The sequence below is a fragment of the Accipiter gentilis genome, chromosome 14 (genome assembly GCF_929443795.1).
Source record: "Accipiter gentilis chromosome 14, bAccGen1.1, whole genome shotgun sequence".
Classification (NCBI taxonomy): domain Eukaryota; kingdom Metazoa; phylum Chordata; class Aves; order Accipitriformes; family Accipitridae; genus Astur; species Astur gentilis.
Window position 1 is genome coordinate 478953 of NC_064893.1, and position 24454 is coordinate 503406.

General features: G+C 37.2%; 1 protein-coding gene across 2 annotated transcripts in view; it reads right to left on the reverse strand.

The window, feature by feature from the left end:
- Positions 1-24454, reverse strand: part of OSBPL10 (oxysterol binding protein like 10) — a 141422-nt gene that overhangs the window by 79930 nt on the left and 37038 nt on the right. For both annotated transcript variants that reach the window (XM_049816940.1, XM_049816939.1), the window contains exons 2-4: positions 24040-24215; positions 22210-22289; positions 10066-10257 (exon numbers count right to left, since the gene is read on the reverse strand). In XM_049816940.1, the coding sequence (XP_049672897.1) occupies positions 10066-10257; positions 22210-22289; positions 24040-24215 (448 nt within the window). The remainder of the gene's footprint in view (positions 1-10065; positions 10258-22209; positions 22290-24039; positions 24216-24454) is intronic.

Sequence of the window (24454 nt, forward strand, 5' to 3'; positions counted from 1 at the left end):
GACTCTTCAGTGGTTTACAGTGCTTGATTTAAAAGATGCTTTCTTTTGCATACCCTTGGAGAAGGAAAGCGGAAAGTTGTTTGCTTTTGAATGGCAAAATCCACAAACTGGGCGAAAGATGCAGTTGACATGGACAAGACTATCCCAAGGATTTAAATATAGCCCGACAATTTTTGGAAACCAGCTGGCAAAAGAGCTTGAAATCTGGAAACAGGACAAACCAAGGCCTGAACATTTACTTTTACAATATGTGGATGTCATACTGATTGCTACAGAAGAAAGATTTACCTGCATACAGGTAACCATTGACCTCCTGAATTTTCTAGGACTAAATGGGTACAAGGTATCCAGGAAGAAGGCCCAAATAGCATGTCAGACTGTGATATATCTGGGCTCTGAGATTTCAAAAGGGCAGCGACAATTGGGAAAAGATCACAAAGAAACCATTTGTAGTATACCTGAGCCGAAAAAATATCCATGAACTTAGAGCGTTCTTGGGAATGGCAGGGTGGTGTCATCTTTGGATCATGAACTATGGTCTAATAGCTAAACCATTGTATGAGGCCCAAAAGAACTCTTCTTTTGTGTGGGGTCCAAAACAGCAAAGGGCCTTTACAGAGTTCAAACGTGCTTTAATGTCTGCACCTGCTTTAGGCCTTCCCGATTTAACTAAAGATTTTTCAGCTGTTTGTTCATGAAAGGCAAAGCTTGGCACTTGGTATGTTAACCCAGAAGATGGGAAGCTGGAAACGACCAGTCGGATACTTCTCCAAACAACTGGACACAGTAAGTAAAGGGTGGCCAACTTGCCTTCCAGCAGTGGCTGCAACAGTAATGATCATACAAGAAGCTCGGAAATTGACCTTGGGAAAAACAATAACAGTCTATGTCCCACATATGGTGAAAACTTTTTTAGAACAAAAGGGGGGACACTGGCTATCTCCGAGCAGAATGATGAAGTACCAGGTAATATTAACTCAACCAGATGATGTAATTTTAAAAACAACTAACCTGGTAAATCCAGCGGTGTTTTTAAGTTCCATACAGGAAGAAGGACAATTGGAACATGATTGCTTGGCTGCTATTGAGTATGTTTATTCCAGTCATGAAGATTTGAAGGATGTACCATTGGAGCGACTGGACTGGGAATTGTATACAGATGGCAGCAGCTTTGTGGAGCAAGGAGTCCAATACGCTGGATATGCGGTAACAACAGACACCACAGTTATAGAAGCAGGAGCATTGGCAAGTACCACCTCAGCTCAGAAAGCGGAACTTATTGCTTTGATTCGAGCCTTAGAACTAAGCAAAAAGAAGAAAGTAAATATCTGGACAGATTCAAAGTATGCTTTTGGAGTGGTACATGTCCATGGAGCATTGTGGAAAGCAAGAGGATTATTGTCCTCTCAGGGATCAAATATTAAACACCAAGATGAAATTTTACAATTATTACAAGCAGTTCAAAAACCAGATCAGGTAGAAATCATGCACTGTAAAGCACACCAAATTGGAAACACAAAGGAAATTGCTGGAAATAATTTAGCCGAACGAACGGCAAGAAAGGTAGCAAAGGAACAAGCATTGCAAATGGCATTAATTCCCTCCAAAACAGTAACTCTTCCTAGGGAAGAACCAAAATATACAGAAGAGGATGATAAGTTAGGTCAATTATTAAATGCTAAGAAAAACCAAGCCGGATGGTGGGTAACACCCAAAGGACAGGTAGTAGGTTCCACCCTTTCTGATGAGAGAAATAATTCAAACAAAGCATCAGGAATGTCACTGGGGAGCAGAAGCCCTAGTAACTTCTTTACAAAAACAAGTGGTATCACTCAAAATGTTAGGAATGGCAAAAATAATAACTGCAAAATGTAAAGTATGTTTGAAAAATAATCCAATAATCAGGAAAAAGGTTCAAATAGGGCGAATAAAATCTGGTACAGAGCCTGGAGATTATTGGCAAGTAGATTTTTCAGAACTACCTAGGCAAAATGGGTATCGATACATCCTGGTGGGGGCTGATACTTTTACAGGATGGCCAGAAGCTTTTCCCTGTCGTTCCACACAAGCAAAGGAAGTAGTAAAGTGGTGACTACAAGAAATAATTCCAAGGTTTGGAGTTCCTATTGGAATTTCTTCTGACAGAGGTCCACACTTTGTTGCAGAAGTAGTTCAGAATGTTAGCAAAATCCTGGGTATCACATGGGATTTGCATACCCCATGGAGGCCACAATCCAGTGGGAAAGCAGAAAGAGTGAATCAAACCTTAAAAAGGCAAATAAGTAAAATTTGTCAGGAGACTAATTTAAAATGGCCTCAAGCACTTCCATTGGCATTATTACGAATCAGAGTACAGCCAAAGAGTGGAACCTCAGTCAGTCCTTATGAATTATTGTATGGAAAAACCTTATGAGTCCCCAGAACCAAACCTAAACATGCATGTAAAAGGGAAACAAGATGTGTATAACTATTTGCTTTCCTTAGGAAAAACTTTGACTGTAATTAGGTGAGCAGTGGTGTGGAATAGACCATTATCCCTGGAAGCTCCGGTGCATGACTTTCAACCAGGAGATTATGTCTATGTGAAAACGTGGGCTTCCGAACCCCTGCAGGAACGCTGGAAGGGACCCTTCCAGATACTGTTAACCACCTTCACGGCTATTAAGATTGCGGAATCAGATGCTTGGATACACTACACTCGAGTGAAGAAGGCACCTACTCCATGGAAGATTATTAGCCGTGACCCAAAGACTTTAAAACTGACTCTGAAACATGTCTAATTTTTCATATCTGTTTGTGATTGGTGTTTTTTTTATACTAGTTCGGCAGATAATGTTGGTGGGAACCTGGACTGATTTGATGATTAGGAACAAAAGACAAGTAGAAACAAAACAATTGATTAGCATTCCTAAAAAAAAAAATCTGAAGAAAACTTGATGTTACGATTGATTAAGGGACTCACCAGCTTGCAAAATGTTACCCAGATTACTGCTTGTTTGCCAATACCAAGAGCAGTAGGGGAATCTATTCCTTGGGGAATTCTAACTATGAATTTAAGTGTGTGGATATCTCAAGGATAGATTGGACCATTGTTGTATTCATATTCCTAATGTCACTCAGGACGTAGAACATGATTTGGAGTTATTGAGCAAAATTGAAAAGGAAACTGAAACCATTCGAGAGGATATGTCAGAAGATTGGTTGGGAAAAATTTTTAGCAGATTAGGATAGAATCTGAGCTCTTGGTTACAATCTATAATCAAAACTTTGTTTCTGTTACTAATTGTCTTTTTGATGATCATGCGGACATATGCATGTCTGAAAAGACAATTTACTAATAGAATTGCAGTCAATCACATGATCATGAGAGAGGTTCCAATTATTCCACCAGAATACAGTCCACCACCAAAATATACTGAAACAAATATTAACTCTCAAAATAGTAGTGGATAAATGTTATGTAGATAATGTGAAAGTATTGAAATAATTTTCAACACTTTCAAAGGGGTGAAATGTTACTGATTTGTTATTGATTTGTTATTAGTTAGAAATAATCATATTCAATTTTAATAGGAATATAGAATTATATATCTCTATTGCATTTTACACATTCAACCAACAACCAACAGCTGCTGTGAAATCCTCTGTATAACCCTGTACCAAGGCTGGAGGAATTGGCCAAAATCATCTAGTAGGAACATTTAGAACTTAGATAATAACCTTAAGATTTAAGATAATTTGGATATAGTAGGAGTATATTATAACCTAGAAGAATGTATAAGATGTCAGAATTTTAAATTAATGGAAACTGGTAAGTTCTTTATGAAGCAGCTTGTGGTTATCTGCCAAGAAACAGTTAGTTACCTGCCAAGGGCCAAACTGCGCAGAATCACCTAAGGAAGGTCAAGAAGCGGACAAGTGAGGAAGACTATGAAAGACCACCAGAGGACTCTAGAAGACCACCAGAGACCTTCAATGCGCTTGCGTAAAGGACATTAACATATGCTAATAACTTCCCAGAAATCTAATGAATATGCATAACATTTCTCGGAAATCTAATTAATATGAATGAATAAGTTTAATATAAGGTGTATGATTTTGGTGTTCAGGTGCACGTGGTTTTTTTGAGAGGACTCACCCACGCACCCAGCCGTCAGTAAAGAAGTGTCTGCTTATCTACACTAAATTGGTGTTAATAAGTTCTTTATTCCGAGTTTTTCGGCAACAATATGACGCACTTGATTAAAAATGATCAAAAGGATGACCCTTTACCTTTGATTTATTATGTATAGTGGAGGGTGGGAAGAAAATATTTTAAACACAAGCCCAGGAAAAACTGGAGATCTATAACTAACAAAGGTTCCTCCTCTGTGTTCTTTTCCTTCTCTTTCCAAAATTACCACTCACTGTACCATGATAATATTTGTCCAAATGAACAGAAAACAGGATACTTAGATTTCAGAAGAGAAACGCGATAAACACTTTCTGCAGTATCTATAAACTACCAAGACAAAACTCCCCCATCAGTCCAACTGGGAAATCTATAGAGTGTATTTACTACACTAGTTTTGAAGTGCAGGAAGACTCTAGTTAAAAGAATCAACCACAAACTGCCACAAAGAAAACACCACAAAGCTACCTTTTATACTAAAACATGTCTAGAAGGAAAAACAGAAGGAAAAAGACGTGATTTTAGGTAACTAGTTTTAAATCTGCCTAGCAAAGGCACAGCAGCACAGACTTCAGCCGTCCTCTTGCAGCTACAGTCCATTGTTAATCAGGCCTCTCCCTGATAAAGCATCTACATTACTAGGCCAGAAAGACTGACATTAGAACAGTTTAGCAGTCCATCCTACGTTGACACCTTTTAGTTAGGTCAATATGATGAGGCCATTTCCATCTTCTAAAAGCAAATGTTTGACACATTAGCCATGCAGTGCTAAAGGTCATCTTTGTCACAAAACTAGCTCTCATCTTCCCACATTCCAAAATCAAGATGAGAACTGTCAGTAACAGCAACAGATCTAATGTATAGCAATTCTCCCTGCTTACACAGAAGTTTATCAAACTAATCAAAATTATACACCTACTTTCAAACACCTCAATTATTAGTAGGATTTTTTTAAACGTTCTTTGTGCATATTTCACACTCCTTATGTATGATGTCCTGTTCAAGGATCTGAATCAATCTTTTTACACGAGCCTTTATCACACAACCTCACATAACCTCAATGCTATGCCAAATACCAAGAGCTACAGCATTCTTTTTGCTAGAACTGGCATTAGATTGATCTTATCCATTGACTGTTTTATGTAGATACAACAAAAGGAAACAAAAGCAGGATTAAAAAAATTAAGTAAAAAGCAAAACTTTACTTTCTGAAAGCTGAAAAGTAAAATTTGGCATGGAGCAAAAGTCATCAGTTTTTCCCCATACTACCAGCTTAAATACCAATTATGAAATTTTACCATCAACATATTCACAGCTTAGTGTATGTCTTTGTGTGTTTGCACATATGAAAGTCCTGCAAGTTTGAATGCTTCCCTGACTGGTTTAAGTACCGCATCTGCTTTTCACCTACAATGCTGCCTGTGCAGTGCTATAATTCTGTAATAGAACAAACAGTTCTCCATGGACAACAGCATACTTTTTCGCCAACAGTAGCTAGTCACAGTTCCTAATTTTGCTATCCAAATATTACAGTGACCTGAAGACATTCACTTCTCACTTGAAAAATCCCCCAAGTGTTTTGAAATAATCTTTTTCTCCTAGTAACCACATAAAATTGGACAATTGCAGCCCCACAAAATTGCAGGTAAACCTCACTTCATGAAGCCCTAGGTGCAAATCCTAGATTTTCCTATATTGTAAGGGAGAAAGCAAAGAACTATCAGCTAGTTGCATAATTCTGGCACAAACAGTAACCAAGTTTATATACGGCAAAGGACATGCAAGAAGCAGTAGGACTGTCATCTTACCAAAAAGCAGTCCTTTGCAATTTCTGGAACTGCCCACTGGCACATAAAATAGATGTCACACTGGTGGAGGCCCCATGAAATCTGGACCTCACTGTACCAGATATTTAGAAACACATGCTGATGACTAGTCCACTGTAGAGTATCAAAAGTTGTAACAAATACCACGTTTCTAAGGGATCAGAAATTCCTCTACCGACTTTTTAAAACTATGGAAAAAAATATTTCTCTAGACTTCTTTTGGTTAAACTCCATTTAATTTCTTTAAACTTCTGTAAATAATCAATGTAAGTTACTACAAAATGTTCACATACTGCAATTCTTGCTTCTTTAACAACAACAGTAACACTGGCAGAGGTCATACAATAGTCAGACATTCTCAGCCAAAGTAAATACCATTCCAAGATGAGGTGTGCCACTATTATTTAGCTAAGTGATAGCTAAAATTTCATATGAAGTGTGATGTGGCCACTTGGCTTTATGTTCTAGTTAATTTTAATCACCTGCAGTAAAGAATTCTGCAAGCATAACTCTTATCACAAATTGCTAAGAGGATAATAGTATGTGTAGTTTAAAACACATTATTAAATTTCAGGACACATACACTTAGGTTACCATAAAATCACTTACAAAAAAAAAAAGTTGAAAGCATCTCTTTAATCTAAGTTATGGCCCAAATAGAGAGGTAGGATCTTGAATAATTCTGCATAAAATCCAACACAGCAGATCAGCTCTCCTAAATTAATGTATGGTGAATTTTAGTTTTGATGTAACATTTCATAAATCAGTACAGACTGGACTATTAACATCAAGTTAATATAAGCAAAAATCTGATTTAACAGAACAATATTATTTTAAACAAAAAATTACATTGTGATGAAAAGTAATACTCCTGAGCTCCTTTTCAATTCAATGCTATACAAAAGTAACTTGAGCATTAAATGCAAAGTTTTTATAGCAGTCAAAAGCTCCATCTTCATGTTCAATTTTAACTTACCAAAATTTTGAAAAAAGGTGAAGTTGTAATTTCACAACAGAAACACTTATTACAGGGGTCACTTTGGAGACCTACACAGTTGCTTTTACTACCTTCATAGAATTTTGCATGTCAGTTTGGTGCTAAATAGACCTCTTTGCTATAATCTGTTTTATACTAAAATTCTCTATGCTGTCAAAAAAATAAATAAATAAAATCAGCCATAACAAACAACAGAAGGAAACAATGTTTTGTTTATTCTTACTATGAAAGGAAAAAAGGGGGAAAAGAAAAACCAAGTATTACCAATTATCATTGCATTATGTCAAATATAGAGTACATTTTGTCTTATTCGCAGGATGGAGATATACTTCACTGTTTCCAAATAACATGGCCAAATCAAGAAAAACTCGTCCAGAATTGAGTAGCAATTTCAAGTTCAGCACTTCCCAGGGACATTGTCCAAGCTAGTGAAGGCCATATGTCCCACGTGAAGGATACCCCTTTCGCAGCTTTCCTGTTTTTCACAGATCTCTCTATATAATATTGTAATATTACCATAAAATAGTTCTAAAATTTAAAAAATACACACTTCTCATTTTCCAGAAGCATACTGACTCTTTCCATTGATTCAACTACAGTATTTTACAAGATGTAAAATTAGTTCATGTAGTCCTATTTACAGTACAAAAACAAAAAAAAGTTTATTTGCATGTCAAAGTTTCAATGATTTCATTTTATAAGAGGAACACTAACACAGATCTATAATCCCTTTGCAGTCTGTTCCCTTCATCCAAATCATACCAAACAACTTCCAAACAAAAGCAAAGATTTGGGTGTTGAGGAGGGGACTAATTCTCTCTTATTGTGCTTTTAGTTCCTATTTCTCCTTGCTTCAGATAAAAAAAAAAAAAAAAAAAAAAAAAAAAAGACTAGAACAGATTTAAGTGCACTTTTGTGAAGGCCTCTGGACCCATCTCTTTATTCATAAATTTAACAAGGGAGGGTAACATCTAACAGTCACCATTGACTCATACAGGGAACAAGAATATTCCCTGAAAAAAACTGGCAGCATATACCCAAGTTAATGCATTCACTCTGGAAAAAGGGGGAGAAGGAAATGCACAGAGCATGCCATTGAAACAAAATCTGCTTCCTTAATCTAGAAAAACAGACTTATCCTTTCACAAGATGGAAACAAGATCAGTCGAGCAGCCACTTTTTACATGAAACTGGGAAAGAGGGCAGAAGGACTATTTTTACACTGATATGCTCTTTAAGAAGCAGCACACACACACAAAAATCCAATACACAAAAAGGTAAAGTTCACATATTTCCTTATAAAATTTTTATATGCATTGTTTATCTTGGTACCATTTTCCCTCCCTGAAAAACACTAATTTCTTTTAACCGTCAATCATTACCACATGTTCAATGTCTAAGATTTTTTTTATTGCAGCCCTCTAAGTTGTTCTCACAGGTTTTGGTGCTGCAGCTGAGGTATCACTCACATGAAACATAGCAAAATAATCAACGTCCATGATTACAGATTAAAGTCCTGTAATATTTACCTTTTTGGAATGACACTACACTGCAATAGACTGCAAACAAATGAGTCAGCAATGCACAGGCCTTTTCTGCAGGGATGATACCTAGCCACTTATTCTCTGTTTTACTATAGGCTAGTCTTTATTTCTTCCTTCGCAAGTGTAGGTTTTTTGCATCTGTTGACTTTTTCCCTTCCCAACTTATTATGGTCAGCACATATACTAAGTCTCTCTTTTAAATTCTTTTCAGCCCTACCCAGCTTCATTTGACAAAACTGCAACAGCTCCCACTGTTTATTTTATTAATAGGTTTAAGGTGCACTCTGAATTCAACCTATGAGAGCAAATACATTTAGTAAGGTAGAAACAACTTGGGGGACACGATTGGTAGGCAAAGACAAGATATTCTCATGAAAAACAAACATGTGTGTTTTCTATAATGTAAAGAAAACATGGGTGACATTCAGACATTCAGAGCAAGGAAAGATTATCGTAATACAATAGAGGATACAAGGGAAGTTTTTACTTTTAATATTACTAGAACAAAAACAAGCATTCTTCATCAGGATGAGTAATTTGAGTCTTCACTGTGAGCACACATAAGAGTTTATTCAAACTCTTAATATGAAAGGTCTCCATTTATAAAACATTTAGGGAGTGTAAACTTAAAAGGAGACTCTGGAGATTGCATCTTGATATTTTAGTTATTTTATATGGATAGATATTTTAAACCCATGTGATAAAAGAATGCTTTAAAGCAGCTAGGCTGCCAACAGTTTCTTTGGTAGAAGGGATGGGAGGGGAACCTACAAAGGCACTATTAGAGAATAGCAAGAAATTCAGACAAAGCAAAAATAACAAGGGATGAAAGAAAGGTGAAAGTGAGTTCTGTGAAAGTCGATGATACTATTTAAGCTTAAAACTCTGTACTATTTTTGTTGTCTGGAAGACAGACTTAAATTGGTGTATGAGTTATACTTCTTAAAACCTGGTAAACATGCTTTGAAAGAAACATCCTTTCTTGTTTGCTTTTCATGTGTTTAACATGGACAAAGCATTCTTCCATCACAAGGCTACCAACATAAACTTGACAAAAAATTTAAGACTATAGCCATAGAGAAACAAACTGCTGAGTGGGGAGAGCTGTGCCTTCTTTCACATTCATTCAACAGACATTCAAGTTCAGGGTTTTTTTTCTAGTTATATTTAAATGCTTCAGGGCCCTCTTTCCAATCTGAAAGGTTTTGCTGCATGCAGCTTAAACAAGATGTTCCTCCAGCACTGCAGCACCACTGCAAAGTCTGGGAGCTGTGGCCAAACTACTTCCTCTTTTAAGCACGTGCACACGCTAATTTTAACATCGGCATAAAAAAGCATGTATACACCAGACTTTAAGCTGAACCAGAACTAAAGACCACCTTTTGCTCAGCAAGGGGATCAAAACAAAGCAGTCAAACATAAAGTAGGACACAAAGAGAATTGTTAACTTGTCAGACTTGATTGCTTATTCTAAAGGAAAACAAGCATTTAGACGTTATAGCAAAACAGCAGATTTTTCTTTCTTACCTCTCTGACTTCATGGAGTTGACCAGAACGCTGGCTCTTCGCTCTTCGAGCAGCTGCAGGTGATTTGTGATGTGTAATGGTTACAACAGTTGGCCCACTTTGATTCATATGTTTCTGGCCACTAGGAGATGCAGAATTAACTGTCCCAGGCGTCAGAAGAGATGAGCTTCTACTTTGCGAGGATGAAATGCTCTAGAACAAGCAATGGGATGTTGATATTAGCAACCTTTACGCAAGTAAATAATTTACAATTCAGGCTACAGATTTGTGCTGCTTTACTTTCCTCACAAACTCACTAAATCTGGAGGTGTAACTGTGCTCAGGACTGATTTATTCCTTCTGAACCATCTGCATTGCTCAGCACCGATCTCCTTGGAAAGATTGTGGCTATTGCCTTTTTGTCTTGGCTTGTCTGAAATTGGCCTTAAAAATCTTCACAAAGTCTTACCTATTAACATGCTGCTAAATTCTTACAACCATACTTTTTACGAAGATTAGAAAGGATTTTGCAGACAGAGTAATGACAACACCAACACAAACATTTTTTATGAAGCCATTGACCTATAGTTTACCAAACTGGTATGAACAGCAAGAAAGAAAAAAAATTTTAATGCTTTCACCTGATGAACTTCTGAAATAGTGCAGTGCTGTTTTCAACTTCAGAGAAGCTGCAATTTTGGCAAGGCCAATCCACACACCAATTAAACATTAACATTTAAAACAAAACATGCCTTAAAGAGTCAGCATGTTTTGGAGTAAGCTTGGGATAAACCCTAAATACAAAAAACACCAGAAATAAATCTCCAACAGTAGCTGCAGTGTGAATGCTCATAACATACAAACTATAAAATCAGTCTGAACATTCAAGAACTTTCTCTGTTCTTATCTAACTGTTTGTCAGTGTTGCCATCTTGGTTTGTTTTCTGCAGCCCTCAAATCCAAGTTTTCTTGGAGGTCTTTAGGACAGCAATTCTCAATCAAGCTCAGATGTGCACTAGAGCACCATGGGACATCATATATAGAAATGCAATATAAAAGAGCTGTTCCTTTCTATTTGAACTGTTGATTGCATCTGTAAGGTTCCAGCTGAAACAGAGTTAACTCTTACCTCATGAAACAGAAACCACTTCAGAGAGTGACATTTAATAGTACTTTCTTAAAGTGAGGTATATATATACAGCCCTACGGGTGAAATACCATTTCACCTCTCCTACAAACCCTGCCCAACTAATGATGGCTGCCTTCAACATTGCTAATACAGTTACCATCAACATTGAGGTACCACTCTTGAGTCTGCTGGCAAGTGCACAAAAGTATTACTTGGGTACAATCTCTCTTCTTATCCCTTACAGGTCAAACTTCGCAATTCTGGGGTAATTTCATTAGAAGACTTAAAATCCAAGGTGGACAGGTTCCACCAAGCACTGGAATTGAAGTCAGGCATCATGTTACCTACACTGACTGTAAATGACAAGGCAGATTATCTGGCACTGCCAAGAAGGAAGAGTGAAATAAATTACATGATCTCTCTGCCACCCCCACACAAAACTAGACTTCAGACTTTTTGAGGCATTTGAATGTCTAAAAAATGGGTTATCACATTCCCAGTGTGCAAAGAGCTGCTATACTCATAGAAATTAGCATTATTAGCATTCCATTGGTCTGGACTTACATTTACAAATACTTCCAAGAATGATGGACTGACTCTGTTTTTGCAATGAATATATTCTCTGCTACCATGACTAGTAAGATTATAATAATAAGCATCTGTAAAATCAGGCATTCAAAAACTATCCATCCTGCTGATAATTCACAATTGCACTAAAACTGGATTTGACTCTAAGGAAAAAAAAAACACAAAAAAACATGAAAAGCATGGTGAGTGGAATTTGTCAGAAGGACACAAAAGGTTGCCAGGTTTTTAACTCCTCTTCCATTTGAAAAAGCATTGCTTAGACATAACTACAACTAAATAAGAGCCAGAGGAAAAGGTATTTGGGAGAAGGAAGGGGATGAGGGAAACTAGGTGCAATTGGATTTCCTTTTTTAAATAGAAGTTTCACAGAAAAAGGCTATCCCTAGTATATAATAGCAGAATATACTTACTGATGTTTCTTTTTTAAACTGACTAGCATCAGGATACTTCTAAACTAAATTTAGAGTGCAGAAGAACAAGGTAATTTCATTTTTTTTCAGCATAAAATGAACTTATCTTCCAGTTTAATAAAATTTATTTTGTTTTTAGAATGAAGTCTTCTGAGAATGACTGACACTCTAGTATCATGCGATCACAATATTAAAAATACACGACTGCTAATTTCATATAGCTAAACTGATCCTAAAACTCAGATAAACAGCAGGCAATGTAAACCAGTGAGTTTAGACATTAGTTTTGCTTCAAAGAAAACATTCTGTGAGAAGGGAAGTTTTATTACGTTTTGATTTTCTTGGGGGTGGGGGGAAGTTATAGATCTGCAAATAACAAAAGTAACATAAAACAAATATGGAAAAATCCATGCACTGTTTCTGTTTAAATACAGAATCAGGAAGGAATTCTAGGAGAGAGTTGGCTTTCAGAAAAACCAGCTGCCAAAATAATCTCATTTAACCAGCACACTTTGAGAAGCATGTTCATAAATTGAAATGCACGTACATTCTAAGTTAATATCTGTATCACTGATATGATTTGGCATTTCAATGCTATTTTTCCTCAAGACTTTTTCAAACTGCAGTGGACTATCCACAGCTGGCCCTTGGATCACAACTGACACCTTGATTGCGGCTCACACCTCACATTTTCTCTCATCACGTAGCGTGCTGCATGCCAGGATCTCGCCTTGAGTAGGGACACCTCTCAAGGTTATTCCTCAAGGTCGAGAGAGTCCTTGCTGCAACAGATTCTCAGTAAGTGATTAATATCATGCTAAACTTTGAAATCTGAGCTAAGTGATGGAAAGGATTGATTGCGCACATATAATCCTTTAGACATAAACCGTTGACCAAGTCTGGATCCAGCTGCGCCTAAACTTCCCTCTGAGAAGGAGTTTAGAAAGCAAGGGGATCCATTCTGAACCTCATGACTCAACAGGAGGGTCTCCCCAACAGTTCTGTCTGACCCTGTTCTCTATGCAGTAAGTATCAAGTGAACCTCGCCATCAAATCTTGTTAAACCACAGTTGCATTTACTATCAAACACTGTTAAACTGCTGTTTTATATCAATAAACATATTGCTACTTCTCTCTTACAAGTGAAGAGCGTCACTCCATCCGCGACACAGGGACGCTAGGTAAGCTCAAATCTCTACATACACAAGTTCACAGCCTGGCAAGGGCTGATCATATCACACTGCCTGGTGTGCCTCACATTCAGCTGCATGCCTTGCCCTACAATAGTGCTATGTGATCTCTAGGGAGTGATCACCTCTGCCAGTGAGCCTCTTCTAGAATCCTCTCCTTCCCCTCTCAGCACAGTATATCAATCCTATGCAGCTCATTGAGCCAGGAAGATTGGCAATCTTGAATTAGCACGTACAGCCATGGTCTGTGCCAAATATTAGAGGCAAATACATTGTTTTGAACAGCTCCTACAGGTTTATAAGCAAGTTTTCCTCACCTTTTCGTTTTCTGTCCCTCTATACTCTTCATCCATCTAGCTAACCAACATGCCAGAAAACTCCACCAGCCCAGGACAGAAATCCTGTAGCATCTAATTAGGGATTATTCTTTAGAGGACGTCTGTAACATGCAAACCCTAAATAAGCTCAGCACCAGGACCTCTGGCTACCCATGAAACTACCCTTAGGCAAGGCCTCATGATAAATAAAGAATTCCAACTTACAACTTGCAAAAGCAGTCACACGCAAAGCGCAGGTGAATGTCTGCAGGAGGCAGTTTCTACAAGCCCTCAAAACCTTTTGAAGTGGGGTTCCACTCCTCAATGCCACAGAGAACAGCAGCAGAGCACTGTGCCTGCTCCATCCAAGGAGATAGGGGCAGCGGCTAATTCCTTCTGACAGTTTCTTCCTGCCACTGCCAGAAGAAGCCTCTCCACAAACTACACACTCAGCCCCTTAGGCACTTTTGAATTTCACAACACATTGTCAACACCTATGTCCCAGCCAAATACTTGATTCCTCTTTTGCAGAACTTCTTCAGATTAAACACGGGGAGTGACAAGCATCTCTTTTGCACTGATACACAGCTGTGCAAAAATAAAAATTTTCCATTTTTGTTAAAATGTTAAAACCTATGTGATGTTTTCTACAGCTAAAAACACTCTAATTACACATCATACTACAACAGTCATTAAATTCACTCTCCCAGGAAATCAAAGCAATGACAGTAACTCATGGATCTTTATTCCTTAACCTCTGCTCTTCTCCCTAGCGCTGCTGGTATGACTGATCTGCCCCTCTTAACTATCAAGATATCTTGTTTTCTTTGGACCTACTGTTTTCTGGTTTGCAAATAAATAAATAAATAGATAGTGAAATTCTGATGAAAGGAAGACATAAGCTCTTCAACAATTAGTAATGCATAGTGTCAATAATGAGTCAAGAAATCCATAGGCTGAAGCATCCCAAAAGGATTACAAATATTCTTTCCTGAGGCTACATTTTACCATTGCTCCAACAGTTTTCCTGCTAATAAAATGAAACTAATAAAAGAATAATAAAGCAGCTAATAAAAGATTCATTTGTAACTTGTGTTCATCTTGGCTTTATGACCTAAAGCTAGTTAAAGTATGCTTAGCTAACATAGATTTGTGTTAAGGTTTTTATCTTAGTAGACTGTCCATCTCCAAGATAAAAAGGCAGTACAATGAATGCTTCCATTTGGATATCAAAAATCCTAACAATTAAACTAACGTAATTGTAGATCAGTAAGTTCCAACTATACTAATGTTTTCATGACTCATTCTCCCTGGAGATTGCCCTTCCTGCTCACAAAGAAGCTGAAGTGTTTTTCACCATTTACCAGAAGCAAACAGTTTTGTTTATTTTGAAAAGTAAATGCGATGTTCCAGAAATCAGTAAACTAATTTCTGAAGTGAATTGTCATATCTGTTTATGGATGATAATCATCATTTTCACAGGCACGGTGCCACAGATGTTTTCTACAGAATAACACATACTGAAATGACATTCCTTTACTCCTCTGCATATATAGCACAGAACCAATCTCTGCATGCTGCTTTAGAGCAATGAGAAGTCACACACTATCAGAAGTAATTACAATTTTGAGACACCACCATTCAGTATTTTAATTCCCATCTACTTATTTTCCAATGCATCCTAAGTAAACAAACACTGATAAAAGCAAAATACAGAGAGAGATCTGTTTCATTTACATTATAATCATTTACAAATATTAAAATGTAAATGACTGAATCTACATAACATCCAAACTTCAGCACTGCAAAGGGAAAAGCTTACAATATGCTTTGCACATTTGTGTAAAGCACCATCTATGGTACTAACTTTTCTGACAGAATATTATAGTGCTTAATTATTTTCAGTAAGGCAATATATGCATCTGCTTTCAAGCAAGAGACTATGATAATCATTCCATCATAATATCTTCTCTTTGTCAAAAATCATTTGAGCAAGCTCATGTTCAGTCCTAAATGGAATTCTTTTCCATTTCTGTAGAAACTGAAAGCAGAGAGCTGTGAGCAACTCTTCATGCAGCTTCCAAAGCAAGGAAAAAAGGTGTCAAACACACACATACCTACAGCCAAGCACTGCTTCCTTCTGAGCGTCACCACTGTAAGGATTTCCAAAGTACGTTTTAATTAGAAGCGCCATTCTTTAGTTGACTTCTCTAGGTCAGGGATGAGAGGAAGAAGCAGACAAGCATACCAAAGGAGGAAATATTGAACTTGCCCAAAAGGAGAAGAGGCTTGATGTGCGTAAAAGACCCAAAACAACACTCACGAAGACTTGAAACTTTCACTAATCTGGCTTTATGGAAGCAGTTATCATGCAGACATTAAAAATACCCAGTGAATAATCCATTTAGAAATTTAAAGGTGTCTCTGTGGACATTCATTAATAAGGCAAGAAGAAACCTGATAAAACCAAAGATCTATGATAGCCATTCTTTCAGCTGTGTAATTTTTCTCCACGTCTGCCTCACAGGGATTTGATGAAAGTGTTGACCTCAAACTTCCAGTCATTATTACAGGTGCTGTTTCACATTACAGCTAAACTGCTACTGCAGTTGCCACCGAAAAGGGCAGGTTTGGATTTGTTTCTCCACCATCTCTCCATGCTGGCTCTGAGGCCCATTTTGACTCATGGATAGCCATTCCAGGGAGTTAAACCAGAAAAGAAACAGAGATGTAGACACACATACAGATTTTCTGTGGATTCAGCTCCCCAAGCTGCCTTTCCAGAGGGCTGGATGATGGTTATAGCAGGCACCAGGAGCACTGCTTGAGGGGAAAGAGAGCAGGATGGCACCTCACGGAGGCATGCAGTCATCAGGGTGGCTCAGTTTTAAATATGAAGCCTCACACTAAACCAGAGAAAGGTTAGGTTTTGGGCAGATCCATTTCAGCCATCCTCCATCCAGGAGGAACAAGAGAACAGAGCTTTACCATCAGGGGCTGCTGGAAGCAGTCCAGTTTCTCCTACATTAGTGCTCATCCGATTCTTCAGTGAGCTGGTCAGAAAGCTAAGTCCTTTTAGTAGGATATCATTTTTTCTGTTTCTGATGCCCAAGCTAACACAGAACCAGAAACACAACAGAGCCCACACAAAGGGTGGCAGCAGAAGGAAGGGAACTGGACTGCCATTTACAGCTGAAGGGAATTAGCAACTGAGTTCAGCTGAAACATAAATCCACACCATCCAGTTTTCAGCAGCTCACTATGCAGCTCTGAACCAGACGCTGGAACAAGGGGGAGTCTACCTCCTTATTCTAGCACAGACCTAAGCTGAAAGTTACCATCTGAGCACAATTTAAGACAGAGGCTACTTCAACAAGATCAAGATTTCTGTTCCCTGCCACATTCCTGATAAACACTGAGAAATACAAGGGTTGTATGCCAATCCAGCAACTCATCCACAGGTTGGAATTAAGAACTGATATAAAAACCCGTGTTTGGTTTTAGTAGTGCTTTTACAGCCACCATCATTAAACAGTCAAGAAAAAAAGGGGTATGAAATAGAAGAACTAACAAGCTTGTGACAATTTATGGATACAAAATTGTTCTTGGAAGTTACCACAAAAATTATGCATAAGCCTACTTCTTCTTGGAAGCATTTTATATCACTGAATTCCAATTTGACTAAAGCTTTAATTAAAACTTGTACAATAATATTCACTTAGAATAGTCTAAAAAACCAGCAAATCCTATCCAGACATAGAAGACTTCTTCCAATGCAGTGTGATTTGGCACTCTGTGGAGATTGAGCAATCTGTAATTAAGCAAAATGAGACTTGTATGGGAATACCAAGAACATTAAGACTATGTTACAGCATGGGAATTATTTGCCAGAGAACATTATCCTTTTACTGCTTTTTTTATCATTAAGATGTAAAATTTAATTAAAACAAAGTGACAGACAGCTTGTGTTACATCCACTTGTTAGCTGTATAGCTCACCTTCAGACCATTCATTAAGATGCTACTATTAAGATGCTACTAAATTTAGTCATTAGTATACAACTTTTTTTTTTTTATTTAATAATCACTGCTCTGTTTCACTTCCTCCACCACTCCAAGCCCCCAGCTGAAGCTTTAAAGACAGCAAGGACAGCAAGCCATACAGTGGCATTTTGAAGCAGGCAGTAGCTCTGAACAAGGAAGAAAACGAGTGCTGATCTGGATCCAGTGCAGGAAGAAGGAATGCTCTCCTATGAATATTTCACAGAAATAGTGACACAGCTTCAGCTTTGAAAAACATTCTCCAATTCTCATGTTCTCCTATGAATCTCTTTCCAACAATATCTGTTCAAGATTTCAAAAACGTGTTCTCTCTCCAATATGAAAGACCTGTAGCTAAGAGTTGCTTCACTGGTATTCTTGGAAACCTTCCCAAGGTTTGCCTGGTTATCCCATTATTTTTCCCCAGTTAACCTATATCCCACTTGCATAAGATAAAACATATCCCTCACTCCATATTTTACACTTCCCATTGCACCTCCTTCTCAAGTGTATGACTCCTAAAAAATAGCTAGAAATTTCTGCCTCTCGTTCTTCCTGTGAAAAAGGTGAGTTTAAGCTGTAGAAGAAGCTGGGAGCAACCACTCAGGCTCCAGCTTTCCCAGTGCAGAAACATGCCTGTTCCCAGCAGAGACAGAGTTTGGATTCTGTTCAAACTCCAGAAGCTTACAACACGTGAGTATCTATCTGCCTGTTTGTGACAGTGCTATCAGAGACAGACAACTTGTGGTTATCACTTACCACAGCCCTCAAAGTATGAGGAAGGGGGGAAAGAGAGAGATCCAGCCCTGCTGCCATTAGAACAACAAATCACATCATGACAGACCTATCAATGGTAGGGCTATTTTAATAAAATCAAAAAATACAGATTTTTGTCCTCAATTCTGCAAAAGGAAGTCAAACATGTACCCTTCTCTGTGTCATTACAGACCTTTGTATGTAATTCCAGCCCCTAACCCCAACACAAAAGCAACAGTAAGGTGGCTAAAATAGCAACATGCTATTTTATGTAAATTTAAAATATTTTAAACAGCATGTTTCCACCCCCATGCTAATAATTATTATATTATTATATAAAAGTACCTTCAACTACAAAAAAAAAAAAAAAAAACAAACAAATCACAAAGAAATGCAGCAGTTCTTGCTTCCCTTACCTCCTATCAGGCAGCAGTTCTGAAGTAAGAAACTTTGAGGAAAAGAAAAAAAATTTATTTTTTTTCTAGTTTCTGGAACCTCTGTGAAACATCACTCCCTTGTAACCAGTATCTGATCTCGAAAATCTAATCATTGTAACATAAAAGCTTTTGATCACTTGCTTTTCTAGAGAAAAGCAGAGAGAAGCTTTAAAACTTACTTGTAGGTAAAATCCTAGTTAGCACTACATGCAATGCTAAAGTCAGGGAAAATCTGCCTCTCAGATAATACTAATAACCCTGAGAAGATAGGAGGGGAAAAAGGAAAAAAGTATATTGAAAAACAATAAGAGACAAATCTTGTCAAAAGAAAGGTTCCTAGAAACAGGTAAGCACGACATTGCTTCAAGTACAGTACACTTCTGAAGTAAGAAGCAGAGTCATCAGTGGTCTCATCTGAAGCACATAAATTCCCAACATTTTATTTTCTAGACTGTTAAGCTTAAAAATACAGAAGATATAAACCACTATTTGCTCTGTGGCTTACAAAAGTGGACAATTAAGAGTGCTTCACTAACAAACATATGAAATGAAAAGTGACCTAGTCTGATTTTAGATGTAGACTTGTAACACAGAACTAAGAAAAATATTTTAGTTTTCTTCAGCATTTCTATTTCATACTAAAAGGATCTGAGCTAATTAAAATGTATGATTTGCTGTACAAACCAAAATGCATCTATAGTCCAGCATCCTATGCCAAGTTTCTGTAACTCATCAGTCTTCTAAGAAAAAATGCAAGAACCCTCCTTCTGCTGTTTGAAACAATCTTTTGTTTGGTTCCTCAGTTACGCATGCCTACCACCCCTCAGTCAAGGAACTCCTTTTGTTTTCTTGCACAATTAGCCTAGGAACCAGAAGAAAGCCACAGCAGTGGTATGTCACTATGCAAGAGTACAAGAACAAGTCTAGAGAGATGCTCCCCATTCTAAGCCCTGCCTGTTTATAGAAGTTGCATGTTAGATCTTCTGTGACAGTCACCATCTTTCTATTTTATAGCCTCCCACTCACTTAGTCAAGGCTTTCTAACAACATTTTGCCTTTCAAATATTTTTCAGATCTATATACAATTTTGGCATCCAACGCATCCCATAATATTTTCCAGTTTTCATTCACCTCCTTTTATTTTGAGTTTTCACCTCGTTTTCTTTGAGGGTCCCCCATACCGATATTAACAACTAGCAAATACCTCCTATTCAGCCACTCCACAGCACTTATTAACACTACTTCCCTGATTTGCACTTTCCCTCCCCATCATCAGAAAAATACTCCAGTGTAGCCAAGTTCCAGTACACAGAGTTCATTCTGTACAGAAGACTAAAAGTGATGAAAAGTACCTTCCCCCACTCCAATGTTTCCATTTCAGAAATGGAAGGGGACTGATAAAAGTATTGGAGACAAGTATTTGACAGAGTTAGAGCAGTCTAAGTATTTTCCCTTCTGGTCCCTGCTCCTTTCCTGGTAATTCCTAAAGTTCTATTTGCTTTTTTTGGACCACTACTAATTGCTGGACATTTTCAATGTTGTAACACCAAGATTTTTCTCTTGACATACTAATTAATTCAGAGCCTATCAAAATATGTAGATACTACTACTGTGGGAGCTCGACATGGAGAGGCAGTATGAAAAATTCTGAACATAACTTATTACTAAGTACAACAGTTTTTACTTAAGAAGGAAAAATGATCCAAACTTCACTTACACAAAGATCAGCTTCAAATCAATTACTGCCACTCTGGAATGAGATTTTGGTATTAAAAAGAGACATTTCTACAGAATTATTTATCAGGAGCAGGCAAAAGGAGAAAAACAAAGCCAGTATTAAGAAATATTAGCAAACAAATAGAGAGTAGAAGTATTAGAATCACTATGCCATTGCACGAGTCTCTGATATATATACTGAACAACAGTTCTACTACCTCATCACAGTACACTGTAGGTGCTAAACATTTAAATAGGTTCAAGAAGCAACCAGAAAACTTGTTGAGGAATAATTCATTGATGGCAATTGAGTATAAAAAGTTACCATCTCTATCTAGCACAGGAAGTCCCTGAGCTGCAAACCAACAGCAACTGTGAGAGTATCCTGATCAAGTAGAGTTGCACCTTTCTGAATAGTACTGGGCCACAGCTATATAAAGATCGTATTTAACTGCCATGTGTAAGAATTGAAAAAGTACCAAAATACTGAAGTTACTTATTCTCCTTCAAAAAGGGCTTTAATTATACCATAAGTGCTTCTTGCCAAGTCCACATCACTCACAAAGAACAGAAAGTTGGTTTTATTTTACTTCACACACTTCAATGAATACCAGTCTCCTCAAAATACCATCCATCTTTTCAAAGTCCAACTTTCAAAGATAGCCAGGATCGTGACTTTGCAGTTAACATAAGACTGATATTCTCAACATCTTGGGGCAGGAAGGAATCCTTTCTGCTTGTAGTTATATGCATTTTTTTAATATAGCAAACAATTAGTCATGAGGAAAGCAACCTTTTTCATTCTTGTAAAGGTATCAATAGAAATGCTTAAAAGACTGAAGAGCAGAACTTTTTTTTTTTAAGTGATTTAGTATAAACACCAAAAGCATAAATAAAATAAATACAATAATAATTTATTTCTAATAGGGATTTTTGTTTGTTTTTAATATCTCCCACTTTCAAAGTGTGTTCTAATTTAAACAGATTCAAGTCATTTCTACTTAGAGACAGGTGACACCCTCAACCCATCATTCTGCAATTTTTGAAGTCCAAACGTTTTACCTGTCCAAAATACTTATCTGTTTGAGGACAAAAAATCTGACATCACTTCCAAAGAGAAATAAATAATATAAATCTTCATATGATGACCTCTTTCAGATTTGGTAAAGAACTTGAAGACTGACCACTGCTAACACCTACCTGAAACTTTTATAATAAAGGCCATTAAATCTTATAAAATTAAATAAAACTAGTATCAACTAACACTTTTAAATACTAATCAGGACATCACACAGGTATTTATTAATAAACTGTTTATCCAGCCACTTAGTTAACCATGTACTGATAGCATCCAAATGCACTTCATTAATTTCTCATAAATAGGATAATGTTTATTTATTAAGATTGCCCAATTGACTTAAGCCTGCTCCAGTTAGTGACAAATGACAACTTGCTGCTTTTATTCATAAACCTCTAAACATCAACCCACTAACTGCAGCAGCCAGTCTATCATCCAGGTCATGCTGTTCTTCACCTACACCACTTATAAAATAATAGTTACTTCTCCCTCTTAGTTATTTACCTTAGAATTACCTTCCTTGTGATGTTTGGCACAGGATCGAAGCTGAGTTATCCAGTACTGTTTCTCCTTTGCATCAGCAGCTAGAACAGAAACAAGAAAATGCAGGGGCTCACACATAAATCGATACTCTTTTTTTGCATAAGAGAAGGTGATGGGCCAGAGCGGGGCAGGGTGATTATTTATTGGTTAGGATGCACTACAAATTCTAATTCACACTACTTAATTTAAGTATGTGTAAGTTCTTCAGTACAACACATCTAAACCTCAACTTAAGATGTCATGGCCAGCTGGAAGAGATAAGCTCGAGTCTTCTTCATAGTTATCTCCAAGTGTTATTAAAAGCAGAATTACCTCAAGGTGACTTTTTTTCATTTTTAATTCACTTTTGTTTTACTTGTCTCTCTTTGTGAGGGACAAGGGCCACACCAAAGCACTTTCATCAGTAAAACCTCTGCACTCAGGCTGTCAATCAACTACCAGACAAGCTACCAGTTCCCCAGAAATTTAAGTACTTCTGTTTCAATGTAGTTCAACTAAATCTCTCTTTAAACATGTGTATCATTTGCATGCAACTTAAATACACAAGGATGAAAACCACAATTTCCCCCTCACATTTTTAAAAACCAGCTTTAAAAATTATTGAAAAGATTATCTGCAGCCACACAGGTGGCTCCTGTGTAAGTCTATTTAGGAGAGAGGCTTGGTTTTGTTTTAAACAAACCACTACTGCAGTTACTGTAATTAAGAATACCAATACAGAGTGGGTAATTTCAGCAAACATTTTCTCTTACTTCCTCTACTATTATCTCAATGGTTATTGACTCAGCATAAAAATTATTTACTAATTTTAATAAAATTCATAGATCTCATTAGATTAAAAGCAGCATATTGTAAGTATTTGATAATCTCAAGTGACTGGAAAAGCATGATAATGAAACCACAAGTGTTCATGATTTCTAGCTGTGCAAATTCTGAAACATTTTAACAGAAACTCTCCCTGGTTGTTCTTGTGTTTCAGTTCTACATATAGAACAGCAACACAGTGTACCACAGGGGAGGACTCTTGCATACTCTTGTCTTGCCAGATAACTGATAAACTGTGGTCAGAATAAAACTAACATAATTTTAAACTTTTGTTACACCACGTCACTTTTTTTTTATTTCTTTTTTTTTAATAAAATAGTTTGATATTAAAGTACCCTGATTAATCAACCATACTGAAAATACCTTAGAATCAGAATACTGCCTTTTTTTCTTTTCTTTTTTCATTATTCCAAAGTAACTCTTACATACCTTATATTGTCTTTCTTATATTTGGGAGCAAGGGAAGGCAAAATTTCATGTTAAGGGTGCATTCTATTACTCCAAGACTGACAAGAACATATTATCTTAACAGCCTTCCACTGGCATTTTTCCCTTCTCTGACCAATCAGCAGATTCATTACTGCACATTATCTGCAGGATGGTGGCAGGAGAGAACAATATTAGAAGTTAAATGCAATGCTGTGGACAGCAACAAAAGCTGCTTTTTCTACCTTTGGAAGCAAACAAGAGATACTGTACAAGCAAAATGCCACAGTAACAACTTATAGAAGGCATCTTGAGGTATCTTCCAGCCCTGAAAGTCTATATATTGTAAATTCACACATATTTAACTCCAGATTGCTCTTTCAGTGTGTTTTATAATACAGTATGTAACAAGACAGCTGTATAACCACTACTTTCTGACAGTATAGGGAAGTAGAAGAGAAATAAGATATGAGAGAAGAGATGTAGAAGCAGAAATAGGAGAGAAGAATGACTCAGGTGGCACTTCAAACAACACTGTACCTCTCAACTTATACATCTCTCCATTAGCAGAGTAGACCACCAACATGTGTGGCACTTCGTCACTGGGTGATATTATAGCTCCAGCTAAAGACAAGGTTCCACGTGGCTTCTGGTTTTTACTTTGTTCATTCACGAAATACTGCAGAATCCCCGTCTCAAAGTCCAGCACAAAGTACCTGTTCAAAGAAAATGCAATTGTACTGTATTTCTGTTAAGAGTTCTTCACGCATTTACTCAAAGAAGAGCACAGACTGATCTTAAATCAAGATCATAAATAAACAAACGAGATTAAAGTCATTTCTGTAATAACCTAATTTTATAAGGTCCTGTTCTTTTGATCATTAGGTTTGGTTTTCAAGGGTATGTGTGAGCTGTTCTTTTACTCATGTTTCTCAGATTAATGGTGAGGTCCACA